A 19,218-nucleotide genomic window follows, 5' to 3' on the forward strand; every position below is an offset into this window, starting at 1 on the left:
ACCTCGGGGAACTATTTGCAAACATTAACTACCATTTCCCATTCGCCTAGATGAGTAGGGAGCTTTACATAAAAGATCTTTAAACCAGGCAGGCATTATTGTCCCCATTCAACAGAAGGGGAAACCGAAGTTCCAAGACCTTGTGTCTGGGCTGTTTCCCTCTTCAGCGCTGGCTTCAGAAACCACAGAGGCCAAAAAGCGAGCGGGAACTTGGGTTCCCAGGGTCCTCAATGGGGAGATTTCCTAGAGGCTCCATCATTTTCAAGTTTTTGAAAATTATACTTTGACAATACATTGCATTTTATTATTATGTCTTTTAATCCTTTTAGTTACAGCAATCTACTCTCCCTTTAGTTTCATGCTATTATTTTGTTACAGAAATCAGTTCATTTATTCCGTAAAATATTCCACATTCTGAATTTGTCTGATTTCCTCAGCATCAATCAACTTGTTTCTCTGTCCTTGTATTCCTTGTAACGAGTAGTTAGCTCTAGAGGTGTTATCAGATTTGAGCTCCTTGTTGTTGCTGTTTTTAAATATACTTCGGGGGTCCCATTTTTTAAGGCGAGAAATATTTCATAAGTGCTGCTGTGTACCGATTGCAGCATGTGAGGGGTATATGATCCCACTTTTAGTGACTGCGAGTGTGATGGAAGGTTCAGGTATTGTCAGCCTGATGACACCTTCCCCGTTGAGATAATACCCATTATCCCCATATCACGCCTTTCCCATTGGGTTGATTGTGGATTTATTGTTTCTTGGTTCCCATAATGGATCTGCGCCCTTTATTTTTACTTTGCCAGCAGGCACTGAGCTTTGTCGGTAGAGGGCACCAGAGAGTCATTGCAGGGGTAAAAACCGATTTTGCTTCCGGGTTCCGGTGCGGTCCTTGCCAGACTCCTGCAGCTAGCGCTTGGCTTTTCCAGCACCGGCTTCTGAAGCACCAGAAACTTTCTTAGCGTCCAGCTTCTACAATGCATAGTGGTCATCAACAAACAGCGCCAGTAGCTCCCTAGGTAACCCCCTGGGGAGGTTTCATATTTTAGCGTCCCCAATGTGAACAGTTTTCTCCTGCACCCAAGATGGTGGATTTCTGGGAAGTTCCAGAGGGCAGATTTCCACTAAGTTCTAGAGGTAAGGTTTCCAGAAGGTTCTGCTCTGGCAGCACCATCTTGATGGCATCTTCCCTGCCATCGACCGAGCCACGTTTGCACCTTCACTAGCAGGGCCAGATCCCATCCCCTCTGTTTCTTCAAAGACTATGTGCATCTGTAGTATCCCATCTCCTGCGTCATCATTTTTTACCTTTTCACTGACCTATTCTAATGAGTATACACACATATTATAATATCTCCCATAAAAAAGCCCACTTGATACCATAACTTTTTCAAGGATTTTGCTTAGCTAACCCCACCCCCATTTCTCTGTTCCCCATAACTGGAAAATCTTTATTTAATCTCTTCATTTCCTTTCCTCCCTTTCAAACTATGAAATATATATGTTCAAAAGAGTATATATAATGCATACATGCATTTTAAAATAATAATATTATTATTATATAGTAGACACTTGCATTCATCTCTCATTCTAGGAAATCAGACATTTCCATCATCTTTCACTGTGTGCCCTTAACAGGTGTATCATCCTCTCTCCTCTAAAGGTAAGCATCAATTGCTTTTTTGTGATAATCATTCCTTAGCTTTTCTTTATAATTGTGTTACACATGTAGATATCCCTGAACAGTACATTACCTAGTTTTGCCAGTTTTTGAACCTTCTATACATGGAATCATACTGTATGTGTTCTTCTGTGACTTGTCTTTGTTTTTGAGATTCACCATCTTGATGTATTTAGCTTTGGCTCATTCATTTTCACTGCTCTGTAGTATTTCAAATATGAACAGTCTACTTTTTTTTTCTCCATTCTACTGTTCCTGGAATTTGGTTTGTCTCCAGCTTTTTGCTATTATGGATAATGCTGTTATAAACATTCTCATTCATGTATCCCCTTGCAAAACCTACAAAGACTTTTTAGTGTATGTGACCAAGAGAGGAATTTCTGAGTCTTAGAATGTGCATATTCATTGTGTTACTAAGTGAGGCAAGACTGTTTCCCAGAGGTTATATTACTTACCCTTCCTCCATGGCTGGATAAAGTTCCCATTGAACCACATCTCAGCATCACTTGATAATGTCAGGCTTTCAACTCTTTGCCAACCTGTTAGGTGTGAAATATTATCACATTTTAGTTTTAGTTTGCATTTTCCTGATTATTAATGAGGATAAACATTTTTCATTTTTCTTTTTCTTTTTTCCATTTGTATGTCTCCTTCTGTATAATGCCATATGTGTCTTTTATCCATTTTTCTATTAGACTGTTTTTAAATTTTTCTTATGGATTTATGGGAAATATTTGTTTTTTCATATATTGTGGTCACTAATTCTTTGTTGATTATGTATGTTACAAATATCTTAGAGTTTCTGGCTTATCTTGATGATGTCTTTCAACACCATAAGAGAAGTTCTCCATTCTAAAGTAGCTGAATTTATCAATCTTTACGTTTTGAACTCTGGATCGAGTTTGCTAAATCCTGCCCTGTCCCAAGATCATAAATAATCTTGAATATTATTTTCTAAACATTTAAAAGTATTACCTTTCAGATTTAAGCCTTTAATATAGCTGGGCTAATTGATTTTTATGTTTGGAGTAAGATGTACATTTGTTTCTCTTTTCTTGATGGTTATCTAATTATCTCAGGACCATCTACTGCATAGCCCCTCAATTCCCCACTGCTTTGCACTGCCAGCTTTAATCATACACTCTTTTTTTTTTTTTTAATTTTGGAGGATAATTAGGTTTATTTATTTATTTAAAGTCACAGTACTGGGGATTGAACCCAGGACCTCCTGAATGTTAAGCATGCATTCTACCACTGAGCTAGAACCTCCCCTGCTTTCTAATCATACATTCTATCCATTTATTCATTCACCAATACTTGTTAAGCATCTACTTTGTGCCAAGCACTTTTATAGATGCTGGGGCTCTAGCAGTGAACAAGACAAAAATTTCAGTGGAGCTTACATTCTACTGGGGGAAGATATTTTGCTTTGGGAATGGACATGAATTTGGGGGAGCCAGAGGGTGGAGAGTGGGTAGGCTGAATAATTGGCTTCAAAGATATTCATACGGTAATCCCCAGACCCTGTAGATGTCTCCTTATATGACAAATGGAACTTTGTAGATGTGATTAAGTTAAGGATCTTGAGATGATGAGAATATCTTGGATTATCCAGGTAGGCCTTAAGTGTACACACAAGTATTCTTATAAGACAGAGGCAGAATAAAACTAGACGACAGAAAAGAAGTGAAAACTGAAATGATGTACTTTCAAGATGGGGGAAGGAGCCACAAGCCAAATTGGTGGCCACCAGAATCTGAAAAAGGCAAGGACATGGCTCCTCCCCTGAGTCTTCAGAAGTAACCAGCCCTACTGACGTCTTGATTTTGGTCCCATAAGACTCATTGTTATAACTGTTAAATTAACATTTGTTAAGTAGAGCACAGAGTGCTAGATGGTGAGCATGGCTCAACAATAGACCACACACACCAGAAATGGAAATGGGGAAGTTTATCGCTCACAGGTCCTGGAGGAGGTACAAAGCGTGCCTCAAGGGGCCACAGAGGAAGTTCAAGAGAGAGTGCAGAGTGAGAAGCAGGACCTGGGGGCCCTGCCTTTATTAGGATCCCAGGTCAAGGCCCAGTTTGTCAATTCAAACCAAATAGATCAGGTATTGGTAAGCTTCATGGAGGTCTTATCTAAGGGCCGCACAAGGGAATGGTTCTGGGAGGCAAGGGAGACTGTTGATTAGGGGCTGTTAGGGAAAGCGTATCAGGACTTACATTTGCTTGTGATTCCGTGGGCTGTTATCTAGGGCATGTGGTTGTGTGAGGGGGCTAAGGTCAGTTTAAGGTCCCTGCAGGCTGCTTGGCCAAACAAAATAGATACTGAGGCAGCAATATGGGCAGCAATACCATGGAGTCGCTGAGCTGAACTCTCCATACTCATGTTGGACTTCTGGCCTCCAGAAGAGAATAAATTTGTGTTCTTTTAAGCCATAAAGTTTGTGGTCATTTGTTAACAGCACCAGTAGGAAACAAATACAATTGGCCACTGGTTTAATGCCCATATTGCTTCCTGTGGGATAGCATCCTAACCTCTTAGGAGGTTGTCTCCCAGTTGATGCTGTAAGTGAGCCTCAGAGTAGACCATTGCTCCATTTCACAAAGCCTGCTTCTTCTAGATGCTGGGACATTAACATCAGTGAATTCCATGGGCATAAGTCCATTTTCACATTTTCTCTGCTGTAAAATATGTCACTTCTTTTCATTTTTTCATGTGTATAACCATCCATGTGTGAATGATTATACACATGAAAAAATGAAAGAAGAGCAAGTAACTGTTGAAGTTGGATACTTGGGGCTATATCCTCTACATCCATTAGAACAGGATTTCTCAATCTCCGCACTATGGCATTTTATTGTATAGGGATTATTCTGTGCATTGGATGTCAGCAACCTTTCCTATCTCTACCCACTAGATGCCAGTAGCACTCTCTCCTCCAGGGTGACAACCAGAATTGTCTCTGGACATTGCAAAATGTTGGGAGGATGCATTAGAGGCTTCTGTGGTGCAAAGACTTTTGGGCTCAAAGGTAATGATCCTAATAACCTGTCTGGCCTAGCAGCAGTACAGATGTAAGTTCCATGCAGAAATGTTTTTCACAGCTACTGGGATCTTTTTCATCTTTTGTGCTCCTATTTGGTTTGGGGATTCAGATTTGATTGGTTGGTTGTATGTGACTGTGCACTTTGGCAACATGTATGCCTAGTCTGAAGTAAAAAATAATGGGGTGCCTGGCGTCACATGAAGAGTTGCCAAGACCTTACACATTCCTCTAAGGAAAATAATCGAAGAATTCTGGATTACCAATGAGTATGGCTGTCCAGATTGGTGGAACTCCAGTGGTCCACAACCTCTCTAAAAGACTGAGGTTGGAGGTGGAGTGGAGCACTTGGGATTTTCAAAAGGGCGAAAGCGAATTAGTGGTGAAAATGGCAGAAGCACCTGACTCTGGATGGCTGAACCCCCTAGTACAGAGAGTAAAATCTCCACCTTTAGGTCCGGGAAACTAGAGGCCTGCCTGGGAGAATCGGTGCCCCATGTTGCCGGGCAACCATAGGGCTCGGCCCAGGCGGCCGGCAGGGACCTGGTCAGAGTGGGGGCCGCCATCTTGGCCAGTTGATCTTGGCTGCGTTGCCTTCCTTGCTCTGACTGATTTGTAAGCTGGGACAGCTAGTGTCTTTGTGTCCTGCCTGACGGAATTGCTGAGGATCACAACACGGTACAAATTATCTCAAAAGCATCCGTAGCTGGTGAATCCCCGTGGTGCCGCCGGGCCTTCAGTTTCCCCAGCCGACTTGGGCGCGAGGGGCAGGACCGTGGACGCGTGAGTCCCCGAGCAACGAGCAACGGCTACAGCCCTTGGGCTGCCTGGTGGAGGCCTTTCCCGAGGAGCCAAGAGGCGGGGCCGAGGGGCTGGGTCCTGGAGGCGCAGACAGGGCCGAGTTGCCCAGAAAGGCCCGCAGTTGTCGCAGAGGCTCCAGCAGAGCCCAGTGACAGGCCTCTCCGGTGATTACGCGGCGGCAGGCGGCCCGAGTGAGTGCGGGGCTGGGCTCGAGGGCTGAGCGTGGGGTGGACCAGGCGCTGTGACAGTGCGTTCACCGCCAAGAAGAGGGAAAAGAGAAGGTCAAAGCAGGGTCCATATGAGGCTCAGGATGGCAGCTAAAAATGAAATGTTAGCTTCGATTTCTTGGTATGGAAATAATAACCAGCATTCTATACGGCATTTTGCTTTGGAAAGTGATTTTCATTTATTTACCTGATCTCACTGAATCATTTCTGCAGTCCTCTGGGATGTAGCGTTTCTTATTATTATACACCTTTATTGGGGGTGATGGTGGTGGTGGTGGAGGGGAGCTTCATGGCTAGGTTAAGGCCAATTGATGCCCTAAGAACAGCTCTACAGTGGTGTCCCCTTGGACTTTCCAAGGTTTAACATAATATCTTAAGAATATTGAGTCTTCCAATCCATTAATGTAGTATATTTTACCCTTTTTTTAGATCTTCTTTGATTTCTTTCATGTTTTAAAAAACATTTCAGCTTAAAGCATAGAGATCCTACACATATTTTGTAAGATTTATACCTAAGTGTTTCATGTTTTATGGTATTGTTGTAGATGGTACTGTTTTTAAAATTTTCAATCTTCAGTTGTTCATTTATTTGTGTATATTGACAAACAGCTAATTTTTAAAATACTGACCCTGTATCCAGGGGCTTTGTTAAACTTATTTATTAGTTCTGCTTACTTTTTGTAGAATTTTCTTCTTTCCTTCCCCCCCCAAACTTTATTGAGATATAATTGATATATAACATTGTGGATGTTTAAAGTGTACAACGTGTTAATTTGAAACACATATATTACAGTATGATTACTACCTTTGTGTTAGCTAACACCTCCGTCACATCACATAATTACCATTTTTTTTTTTTGTGGTGAGAATATTTAAAATCTACTCTCTTAGCAATTTTTAAGTACACAGTACAGTACTGCTACCTATAATCACAATGCAGTGCATTAGATTCCTAGAACTTATTTATCTTCTGGTTGGAAGTTTGTACCTATTCACCAACATCTTCCCATTTCCCCCACTTTCCTAGCCCCTGGTAACCACAATTCTATTTTCTATTTCTCTGTGGTTTTTTTTTTGGGGGGGGGGTTAGATTCCATGTGATATCATGTAGTATCTGTCTTTCTCTGTCTGATTTATTTCATTTAGTGTAATTAATGCCCTTGAGGTCCATCCACGTTGTCACAAATTGCAAGATTTCCTTCTTTCTTATGGCTGAATAGTATTCCTATGTGTGTGTGTGTGTGTGTGTGTGTGTGTGTATACATATATATATGTCTCACATCATTATCCACTTATTCATAAATAGATACTAAGTTGTTTCTATATCTTGGCTATTGTGAATAATGCTGCAGTGAACTTGGGAGTGCATATATCTCTTCAATATCCTGTTTTCATTTCCTTTGAATATATACCCAGAAGTGGGATTCCTGGCCTGTAGGTTTTCTGCTAAGAAATCCACCGAAAGCCCAATGGGGGTACCTTTGTTGTTTACAGTATTGTTTTTTCTTGCTGATTTTAGGATTCTATCTTTGTCTTATATTTTTGATAGTTTTATTATAATATATCTTGGAGAAGATCATTTCAGATTGAAATAATGGGGTGATAGCCTCATCAACTTGAATGTTCAAATTTCTCCCAGGTTTGGGAAAATTTTAGCCATTATTTCTCTAAATAGTTTTTCTGTGTCCATCTCCCTCTCTTCTCCTTCTGGAACCTCAATGATTCCGATTTTGTTTCTTTTGATGGTGTCTCATAGATCATGTAGGCTATCTTCACTCATTTATTTCTCTTCTGACTGGCTTGTTTTGAAGTTTCTATCCTCTAACTCATTGATTCTTGTGTTTGATTTATTATGATGTTGATGTTCTCTATTGCATTTTTCATTTCATTCACTGATTTCTTCAGCTCTAGAATTTCTGCTTAGTTCCTTTTTATGATTTCTGTCTCTTTGTTAAATTTCTCATTTTTTGTACATATTGTTTTTCTTATTTCACTGAATTGTCTTTCTAGGTTTTCTAGTAACTCATTGGGTTTCCTAAAACAGCTATTTTGAATTCTTTATTGAGTAAATTACAGATCTCTATGCCTTTTGGTTTCATTTTTTGCAGGATTTGGTGATGTCTTATTTCCTTAATTTTTCATGTTCCTTGTAATTTCCATGAACATGTAAAATTTCATGTTCCTTGTCATTTTTCATGTCCCTTAATTTTTCATGTTTCACTTTTGAAGTAGCAACTGTCTTGTTGGGCCCTGTGGTTTCTAATGAGAAACTAACATTTGAATTGTTATTCCCCTCATTTTGATGTGTTATTTTCTTCCGATTGCTTTTGAGATTGTTTCCCTTGTCTTTGGTTTGCAGCAATTTGTTTATGATGTATGGGGGGGTGGTTTTCCTTAAAGTTATTCTCTTTGGCATTTGCTGACCTTCTTAAATCTATAAATCTATGTCTTTTGCCGTATTTGAGAAATTTTCAGCCATTTTTTTTCTCTAAATATTTTTTTTCCTTTACCAGTTTCTTTCCCTCCTCTGGGACTCTAATGACATAAAAGTTAGACCTTTTGATATTTCACAGGTCACAGAGTTCCTGCTTTTAAAAAATTCTTTTGTTGCTCTATTATTAAGATTTGATCATTTTTATTACACTGTCTTCAAGTTCGCTGGCTATTTTTTCCTGTCATCTACATTCTGCTGTTAAGGCTATGCAGTGAAAATTTTATTTCAGATATTGTATTGTTTAATTCAGTGACCAGATACAGGAGGTGGTAGTGAAAGAAAATGAAGTGTCTTAAATCACATCTAGGTTTTGGCTTGAGTAATGGGATAGTTGTTGGTACTTTTTACTGAGGAATAGGAACAATGAGGAAAATTGGAGATGTGAATTTAAGGTGCTAATCAAGTGGTGATACAGGAGGCCTTTGTAGCTTCCTAGAGTTTGCATTCCTGGGTAGAGGTCGGGGTTAGTGATAAAGTTGGTGTGGTTTAAATCAGTGTTTTTCAAAGTATAGATAGCAATACCTTGTATTATGACATCAATTTTGTGGGTTAAAACCAACATTTTAAAAATGGACTGCACTGAGTCTACCTGCTCTCCCCTTGAGAGTGTACTATTGCTTAATAAATCCTCTCTTTGCTTTCTTGGAAAACAAAAAACAAAACAAACAAACAAACAAAACAAATAGAAACTGGACTGCAATTTTTAAAAATCAGTGTATTACATATAATAAAGAATAAATAGTAATTAACAGAACTTGTATTTTAGGTGTGTGTATATGCACGTGCAGGTATGTTAGACTGGGATGTGAATTCATTTCTCACTGTGATGGTCCAAAAAATGTTTGAAAACTATTAGCTTAAAACATCATGATGTTTTCCAGACAGCGTATGAATAGCAGACCTATGATTGAATGTAGCCATTTCTAGTAATCTAACTCTGATGTTCTCAGATGAGTTTTCAAATACAGCCCTAAATTTTTGCAATTCTTATTCTCTACTATTGAATTATTTACAACAAATATTTTTTTTTACTGAGCTGATCTACTAAGAGGGAAATTTTAGACTTTATTGGGGATTTACTTTCCCATTATCTTCTAGAACATCCTCTACTTAACTACATGTATAAATACCTTTTAAAATGTTTACAGCAGAGCTAGTTACCTGAAAATAATACCCATTTAACTTTGGAGGCTGAAATCTATTCTGACTAGTGCTCTGGAAGGAACTTTGGATTTGGAGGAAAAAGATTAGAAGCAATCTGAACATAAAAACTATTTTCTTCTGGGTTCCATCTTGATGTTGATTAAACTCACAATTTCTGTTTTCCTGTATGTCTTCCTAGAAAGTCATTCTGTGCTTTGAGAAGAAACATTCTGCAGGGATTGAGCATGGCTACCATGGCTGCTACCTCTCCTCTGAGAAACCTGGAGGACGAGGTGCTGTGCTCGATCTGTCTTGACTACTTGAGAGACCCTGTAACCATTGACTGTGGTCATGTCTTCTGCTACCACTGCATCATTAAGGTCTGTGAGTCTGCTCGGCAGCCATTATATTGTTCTCTCTGCAAGACAGCCTTTAAGAAAGAGAATATCCGCCACGTGTGGCAGATGGCCAGCCTAGTGGAGAACATCTGGAGGATGAAAGTAGATGAGGAGAGACAGCCCAGAGAGGAAAGGCCATCTGAGCAAAGAGCAGAGAAGCTGTGTGGGCAGCATTTGGAGAAGCTCCATTACTACTGCAAGGATGACCAGCAGATATTGTGTGTTATGTGTCGGGAGTCCCGGGAGCACAGGCACCATGCTGCCGTTCTCCTGGAGAAGGCTGCACAGCCTTATCGGGTAAGAATCTTGCTGGATCCCTGCTCCGTTCTTGTAGCCAAATAAGTTCTATGGTACCGTCAGGACAAGGTCCACATTTTTTTAAATAAATACTTTATTGAGATGTGATTGACATGTAAAAAGTACATATTTAATGTATACAACTTGATAAGTTTGGGGATAAGTATTCACCTGTGAAACCGTCACTGCCATCAAGGCCACAGACATATCCATCCCACCCAAAGTTTCCTCACACCTGTTTTGTTATTATTATTGTGTTATTGTGTGTGGGTTTATGTGTAATGAGATCTAACCTGTTAGCAAATTTAAGTATACAATACAGTGTTGTTATCTTTAAGGACTATGCTGTAGAGTAGATCTTCAGAATTTATTTATCTTGCATAACTGAAACTTTTACCATTTGACCATCACCTCCCCTTTCCCTCCCCTGCAGCTACTGGTAACAACCATTCTACATTCCTCTTCTATGAGTTTGACTGTTTTTAGATTCCTCATATAAATGAGATTATACAGTATTTGTCTTTCATGTCTGGCTTATTTCACTTAGCATCATGTCCTCCAGGTCCATCTATGTTGTTGCAAATGGCAGGATCTCCTTCTTTTTAAAGGCTGAGTAATATTCTGTTGCTCAATATTCTATTGTCTTTATCCACTCATCCATTGGACATTTAGGTTGTTTCCATATCTTGGCAATTGAGAATAATGCTGCAGTGAACATGGAAGTACAGGTATCTCTTCAAGATCCCGATTTTAGTTCCTTTGGATAAATATCTAAAAGTGGGATTGCTGGATCATGTGGTAGTTCTATTTTTAATTTTTTGAGAAACATCCATGTTTTCCATACTGGCTGTGCCAGTTTACATTCCCATCAACAGAGTACCAGAGTTTCCTTTTTGTCACATCCTCACCAATTCTTGCTATCTTTTTTTGTTTTTATTTTGGTATTTTGTTTTTTAATAATAGCCATCCTAACAGGTATCAGGTTCAAATTCTTTTGTGGGGGAAGTTCTTGGCAAAGCATTACCCTTTGAATTTAGATAATAAAGCTGGTTTGTTTTCATATCTTTTATAATAATGAGTGTATCCCATTGCCTTGATGTTTTAGTTCTAAAGCACTTGGATCAGGTCTCAACCTGCAGTGTAGGGCATCAGCCCTCTTGATCCAGAGCTTCAAATTGGGTGTTTCCAGCACATACGTTTTCTAAAAACATTTTTAAGAATATTGCGTCCTGTATATAATCTCTTATAAAAATTTTCTTTCAGAATTTAATCTCAGGGAAAGTACTTTTTCTGAGGTACTAGTATATTTCTTCCTGTCTGCTAAAGAATTATATGATTCATTGTTTTCCCTTTCTCCATAGCTGACAGGAATCTTAAAACCAATTTAGTCATTCTCTCAATAATTTGGAGTTAATATAGATATACTTTCCTTCACTTTTTGTATTGATTTTCTTTTTTTATTTCTGTTATTAATTAATTTTAATATAAATTGTCTGTATTTGTGGTAGAAAGAGACAGTGTAAATATAAATAAAAACTATACTGTAAGTCTGAGTGGTTGTATTAATATTATTTATTACTTTATTTCACTTAATTGTTTCTTTCAGCTTTATGAAGATGTAATTGACATTCAGCACTGAGTAAGTGTAATGTGTGTTCTGTCTCATTTCTGAGAAACTGCTCTAGGCTAACAGCACTCACTTTGTTTCTTCTTCATTAACTAGGAAGGAAACTATTCCACATGACTATTAAACTATATAAGGTCAAACACTATCTGATTTCACTCTGGGGTCATTTTGCATCTTTCTTATTTAGGGCATTTTCATCTTCATCTTGAGATTATTTGTGTTTATTTCCATAGGGTAAAATCCTAAACCATCTGAAGATTCTGAAGGGAGACAGAGACAGGATTCAGAATTTTCAGTCTACGGGAGAAGATGAGATTCAGGCCCTGCTGGTAAGAGAAGTCGCAAGCAAATGTTCTGTGTCCATGTGTGTGTGGTGGGAGTGAGTGTAGGGGAGGAGGGGCATATTGAAGGATGGGGAGAAGGAGGGTATGATGGAAGGGATTTTTGTTCTGAACTTACCCCCAGATCTCACAAATGTTCTGGTGTTTCCTAGCCTCTCGGAGGAAATCCTCTTTCTCTTTCTGCCTTTACTCTAGGCAAAATTCCAGAGCCACAAGCAAGACATAGCATCAGTGTTTGAACAGGGCCATCAGTTCCTGAGAGAAAGGGAGCAGTACCTGTTGGAGTGGCTGGAGGGGATGGAGCAAGAGCTCACTGAAGGGAAGAACAGCCATGTCACCAGGGGCTCTGAAGAGGTGGTCCGGCTTGGAACCTTGATTTCTGAGTTAGAGAAGAAGGCTCAGCAGCCAGCACTTGAACTTTTGCAGGTGAGGGACCAACTGAACTATACCTGAGTCCTCTTGCTCCAGGCTGCTTTGCAGCCTCTCCATTAGCATGAGATTCGGACAAGGAGTCAGGAGAGCCAAGGTTTTATTTTCACTTATTGAGTTCTTTGAAAAGTTAAACAGAAATCCAATAGGTTTTAAGTCCCAAATTACAGTGGGCAGGGGACTACAAAATGCACAGATCATACAAGGAGCTAGTAAGAGCTATACATTTATAATTACAACAAATAATCGAACGTTAAATCTTGTGGTCAAACTGGAAGCCACAGGAATTCTGGAAAAGGCTAAGGTTTAGTCAGGGAAGGCTTCATGAAAGAAGTGGCCCTTAATGGTAGCCTTGAAGAAAATGTAAAGATTTGGATTAGCAGAAAGGAGAAGTTGAACGTTCCATTTGGTGAATGTGAATTGGTTGAAATAATTGAATGTGATAATAAACCTAATGAATGTGATAATAAAAAGATGAGCATAGATACCGAGGAAGACAATTTGGAAGATCGGAAGGGTATACAGAGTGAAAGGAGCTACAATTCTGGAGGAGTCAGTTTAAGTGAGGAGGAAGTTACAGGGCAGATGAGACAGGGCCAGCTGAGAAGAGGCTTCCAAGGCAGGTTGAGATTTAAGTCTTAACCTGATAGACAAGAGGATTCTTAATAGATTAAGGAAGGTTTCCCGGAGGGGATGGTCTAGACTCAAATGGAAGAAAGGAAAGGGAAACATATGTCCCCATAAACTGATACTACAGTGGAGAACAGAGCAGGTCCAGGCTGGTCAGAATAATTCTCTGTACAGTCCTGTCAAGTACCCATTCCCCAGCGAGCCTGTGGGAGGGAATGGTGCCGGCGCCTGGGAACCTTATTTCCATGACAGTCTGTGTTCTCTTCCTTTCCAGGACCCAAGTGACATAATAAGCAGGTAAGTGCTGCTTGCTTTTTTGTTTGTTTGTTTTTAACCATGTAGGTGTCCCTTTGTTTTCTCTTTCTGTCACCTTACATTAGTTTAACAAGGACTGGAAAGGGGTTATTTGGAAGAAGAGGGGTTCTTCTCTGAAAAGGGTAAATTGAAAGATATTCCATGGAATGGGGGAGGGAGTTCTAGAAAAATTACTGTCGTGAAACTTATGTGAGGATGCTAATGGTGTAGGGAGAACTGAAATGGGAGCAGATTATGGGAGAGTATTAAAGAAAATTTAGAATCCATATTTGTTTCTAAAACCCAATATCCTTTCATTCTTTCTATTCCTGCCTGGTTCCCAGCTGCCTCTGCTGGCCATAGCTTCCCCCGTATTCTGTCGAGCACATTTTGTCATCAGATTGTCCTCCATGCTTGTTAGTGATGGTTTCCTGCTTTCTGCCCGACCATAAGAAGAGGACACTTTATGTGGGTCATAGGGATAATGATTTCTCTGACGGTGGGTCTGAGGAAATGTGTGTGAGACAGTCAACAATGACAATTTTCAAAATCACACCCACATAGTACTCAGAAGCTCTGAACAGAGAATCAAGGGCAGGTATTTTGATAATACACAGATCAGCCCAGAGACATCCAGGATTATTGGCATATACTGAGCATTTACTGCAGACCAAACACTGGGTAGAAAGGAGGGTAATGAGATAGGTTACCAGATTCTGGCTGGGGAGACTGGACAGAGACATTAGAGATGAATAATTATATGAGAAAGGAAGGTGATACAGAATGGGTAATGCCTCTGGCCCTAAAGCATTTTATCTGCTTTTAGTACAGTTATTCTAGCTTTCTTTTGATTAATGTTTGCATGGTATTTAACTTTTTATCTTTTAACTCTCAACCTTTCTGTGTGGTTATTTTTATGTATCTTTTATAAGCAACATAAAATTTTGTTTTCTTTTAAAATAAATTCATTCTGACATTTTTAAATTGGAATAGTTAGTATTTATAGATCCTGGAAAATTACCATTTTCATTCATATTTTCAAAAGTATTTATGTAGTTTGCCAAATAATGTCCTTAAGTTTAATTTTTATTTCTGAATATTTTTGTTTATTTTTGTTGTATTTCTACTTTTGTCTCCTCTACTTGCCTCTCTCTCTTTTTTTTCTATTTTTAATTTTGTTTTTGTATGTGTATGTCTATGAGCCCTGCTTTTGTCATAGGCCGTAATTTCTAGTATATGGTATTTTATTGTTTTCTAGGTATTTTTAGACTTTGAATTTGATTTGCTATTTAACATAAGATTTAAGAAAGAGGATATCTGTCAGATGCTAGGATTTTTTTCTAATAGTTTTATGTTTCATAGTTTTTTAATCTTGTGATCTGACGAGTTTGTTGCCATTTCTACCCTTTTGGACTTTATTGAGGCTCTCTGTGTTGTATGTTGTAAATTTTTTGGATGTTCCAAACACTTGAAAAGAAGGTACACTCTCTGTGTTCTTAGGATAGGATTTGCTCTATCTCTATGAGGTATTCCTTAGTAATTTTGTTATTTAGGTATTTTGTTTTGATACTTACTTTTTTATCTTCTTGATATGTCATAGACTAAAAGAAGTCACTCAAAGATTCCTATTAGCAGTGAGTTTTGCCTTTTTATATTTTGATGCTTTTTTTTTTGTATAACCTTTAAGGAGAGTTGTATCTTAATTGTGGGTTATAATCTTCTTAGTAATAAAATACCCTCTGTTTAATTTTCTTACCTTAAATTCACTCCTGCTTGATAATAAGATAAAGACCTCAGATTTCTTTCATTTTGTATTTAGCTTACATATCTCTGCCCAGCTATATCTTAATTTAAAATTTAAAGTTTTTAACAAACATATATTTAAAGCTTAATTTTAATTTGTCTAGTTTATATCCTCAGGTGGTTTCTTTAGAAGTTGTAGTATTAGTAACATGTTTTGAAGATTTTCAAAGGCAGAAAATGGCTTTCTTTCTTTTTTAATATTGTACCTGAATGATATGTTGGTGAGTAGAGAATCCTTGGATCATGGCCCTTTATTCAGAACTGTGTATATCGTTCTTTGACTCTGATGTTGAAACTGAGCACTTGGAAATGCAGCTTTAACGCTCCGCCCCTTTGGTCCATTGTTGGTGTTTGTCCAAGTGCCTGTGGTGACGGTGGGAAATCATGCCTTTCCTCTAGTAGTTCTCACTGTGACTCTGTTCCCTCTAGATATCCCCGAAAGAAGTTCTGGATTGAAAAGCCTATCAGTCCTGCAATCAAAAAGCGGACAGAAGAATTTTCAGATAAACTTCTTTCTTTAGAGAGAGGACTCAGAGGATTCCATGGTAAAAGAAGGGGTTCTGAGCCTAGAAAACCTTCTTTCTATCTCTGTAATGTTTCCTTAGGTTTTGATTGTGGCTGGGGCTTCCCAGAATTCCTTGCTTTTGTGCGTGTCATTCACACCAGACAGGGACACTGGGGAGGGAATCTAACTAAGTTCAAACCCGGGAGTCTTTACACGTGACAGAATGTTACCTAGACTAAAGTAGAATCACAGTCAATAGGTCTCAGAGTTGGCAAAACGATATTTCATATCTAAAAGTGAGGTAAAAGAATATTGGGAGGCGACAGAAAACAGTATAACATTTCCTCGAAATTTCTAAATATAATTACCATATGATCCAGCACTCCCATTTCCCAAAGAATTAAAAGCAGGGTCTCAAAGAGATATCTGCACACTCATTTTCATTGCAGCATTATTCACAATAACCAAGAGGTAGAAGAAGCAACCAAATGTCCATCGACGATGAACGGATAAACAGAATATGATGTACACAGACAGTGAGATATTATTCAGCCTAAAAGAGAAAGGAAATTCTGACACATGGTACAACATGGGTGAACCTTGGGGACATTATACTAACTGACATGAGCCAGTCACAAAGAGACAAGTACTGTATGATTCCATTTATATGAGGTATCTACAGTAGTCAAATTTATAGGAGCAGAAAGTAGAAAAGTGGTTGCCAGAGGTTGGGAGGGGGAAATGAGGAGTTGTTGTTTTGTGGGTGTAGAGTTTCAGTTTTGCAGAATGGAAGAGCTCTGGAAATTGATTGCACAGCAGTGTAAATATACTTAACATTAATGCACTGTACACTTCAAGATGGTAAAGATGGTGAATGTTAGGTGTTTCTACCAAAATTTTAAATTAAAAAAAATTTAAAGACTACTAGGAGAATTAATCTAAAAGAAGCATCTTTGAGAGTGGAGAGAAATAGTGTGATTTAGGACTAGAAGTTTAGGACTTAATTTAAAAACAGGGAATAGGCCTAAAAGTACTCTTGAATGAAGCACCAGGTAGATTCAGCGGATATTGGCATGGATACTCACATGAACCGCCTTAGACTGGACAGGCTCTTGGTGTCTCCTGAATTGATTTCTCTGTTTCACTTGAGCTTTCAGGGTGCCCTGTCACCTTTTAAAGCTATATTAGCCAACAGTAAGAGAATTTGGCCTAGAAGATGTGGAGTCAGAATTGCTTACTGTCCTTTTCTTCTTTTACTCTAGGAAAACTGATAAGGGATCTGGAATATAAGACAAGTGAGTATCTGTAGGGGATAGTGACTGAAATTTGCCTCAAAGTAAATTCTCCTACTCCAAATTGTAGCTTTCCTGTGAAGCTCTCTTACTTATGGGTCAGCTCTTCTGTTTTAAAGAGAAAGGTCTTTGTGTGACTAATGTAACCAAATTCTTTATCCTAAGAATTCAGAGTTCAGTACCACAAACCTTTCCCCAGATTTTCCCAGCTACAATGATCCAGTCCTTATCTTTTCTTCCTCTCAAGTCTCATCACACTGCCTGTGCCCTTAAATTTTCTCTTGGTGTTGTCTTCATTTTCTAGATATGGTTGCTAATAGTATGAACATAAGGTCAAAAGCAGTCTCTGTCCTGGTCCCCTGAGGAGTCTCCCACCATTGTCATAAAGGCCCCAGAACCTACGGGACAAATCTCATTTGATTTCTTTTGTGATGCCACACCTTTGTCTCCTTGTCCGCACAGTGAGGATCATCCTGAATTCCCAGACAGCCAATGGCTACCTCTCAGTGTCTCCGAATGGGAAGAGTATGATATTCACTGGCTTGTGGATGAACAAACACCAACATGGTCAGCGATTTGATCCAGAGCCTGGAGTGCTGGGCAGTAAGGGCTTCACGTGGGGCAAAGTGTATTGGGAAGTGAAAATGGACAGGATATGGTGGGGAGCGGAGGAGGAAGAAGAAGCAGTGAAATACAGGGGCGGAACCAGAGGTGTGTTTGGCAGTAGCTATCTTGGTGGGTTTATAGGCATCACTGATGGGTATAGTTCTCCTGGATATAGAGATGAGAGTGAGGAGTTGGAGGAGGAATGGTCTCAGGAAAATGGAATATGGCCAAAATTCTGCGTGGTAGGGGTGGCAAGAGAGTCAGTGGTGAGAAGAGGATTTCTTAACTTCACCCCTGAGGAGGGATTCTGGACTCTACAGCTGTCTTCAGCTGGGGTTTATATATGTACTAGCCCTGAACCCCTCCAGATCCTGTCCTACTGTCCAAGGCAGATTGGGGTTGCCCTGGATTATGATGGTGGGAAAGTAACCTTTACCAATGCCAGAACTGAAGAATTTATCTATGAATTCTCATCTTCCTTCACTGGGAGAATTTTCCCTTTCCTGTGGCTTAATTGCATGAGATCCAGACTTACACTGAGGCCCTGAGAGAAGACCCCATGGGCACAGCCCTAGGTTTTTTCATTTATCCTTTGTTCCTTGACATCATTCCCAACTCTCTACGTCAGCTAGACTGTCCTGCTGGGTTCTGAATGCAGTTAGATGACTGCAGCGTTATGGTAGAGTCAAGAGTCTCTTGTCCTCACTGCTTGGTCTCTAAAATGAGAATAGTAATATTGATCTGCTTTCTCTACAGGGGAATGGTTGAAATGTCTTTAAACCATTATTAAACCACTTATTAAAATGTGTGTTATTATTAACCTTTCTCTTCTGTTGTCTTTGATTTGATTCTTCACCTGCCACTGAGACAAAGTTATGAGAATGAATGACTATCTCATAGGATTGCAGCCCCTGCCATTAATGGTAATTGATTACAACATCCATATCAATGTCTAAAGCACCTGCTCTGTCACATAATTTTTCCTACCATCCTCCTAAGCAGCTGAAAAAACAGTAAATATTTTGCAATTCATGCCTGCTGAATGTTTGATATATTATGAAATTTGAGATATCTGGAGTGGGAATTGGTTTATTTCTTCTGTGTTCTGATAATTTTTGCAGTAAAAAGGAGGAGGGGAAGCCATATGAGGTTCAGGTGTATATGAGATTTTGGAAGTCACTTGGTCCTAAAGTTAAGTCTTATTTCAGCAGTGTTTTAAGATGATAGAAAAAGATACTTAGCTTAATGTTAAATTAGTAGTCTTAGCCATAAGCAGCAGAAAACAAATTCGGCTAATTCTAGGAAAAGGGAAATTTACTAAACATTACTGGGGCGTGTAGAGTGCAAAGACGGAGGAAGATCTGTACTTACCAGCTTGCAAGTTCTGGAGGTGCTACCATGTTGCTACAAAGAGCTAGAAGTCAGTGTGGGAGCTGCAGTGAGATGGAGGAGGAGGCGGAGGGGTCATCAGAGGTTGAGAGGATTGTTGGGATTGTCAGTATATAAACAGAACATACTAGCATGAGTACAAGTAGCAGATAGTGGATACAATCTCATGGGGAGCAGAGGAAGAAGTAATGAATACAGATAGGGGTGGAGTCAGAGGT

The 19,218-nt window shown here is 39.2% G+C and overlaps 1 protein-coding gene across 1 annotated transcript; it reads left to right on the forward strand.

Annotated features, from left to right (window-relative positions):
• Window positions 1–175: 175 nt before the first annotated feature.
• On the forward strand, window positions 176–18,643 carry LOC105084051 (tripartite motif-containing protein 26). The gene is made up of 9 exons (XM_010974082.3): window positions 176–1,134; window positions 1,592–1,660; window positions 9,589–10,084; window positions 11,945–12,040; window positions 12,248–12,478; window positions 13,386–13,408; window positions 15,638–15,753; window positions 16,976–17,008; window positions 17,468–18,643. The coding sequence occupies exons 3-9, from the start codon at window positions 9,635–9,637 to the stop codon at window positions 18,157–18,159; spliced, it is 1,641 nt and encodes a 546-aa protein (XP_010972384.2). The 5' UTR covers window positions 176–1,134; window positions 1,592–1,660; window positions 9,589–9,634; the 3' UTR covers window positions 18,160–18,643.
• The last annotated feature ends 575 nt before the right edge of the window (window positions 18,644–19,218 follow it).

The sequence above is a fragment of the Camelus bactrianus genome, chromosome 20 (genome assembly GCF_048773025.1).
Source record: "Camelus bactrianus isolate YW-2024 breed Bactrian camel chromosome 20, ASM4877302v1, whole genome shotgun sequence".
In the NCBI taxonomy this organism is placed as follows: domain Eukaryota; kingdom Metazoa; phylum Chordata; class Mammalia; order Artiodactyla; family Camelidae; genus Camelus; species Camelus bactrianus.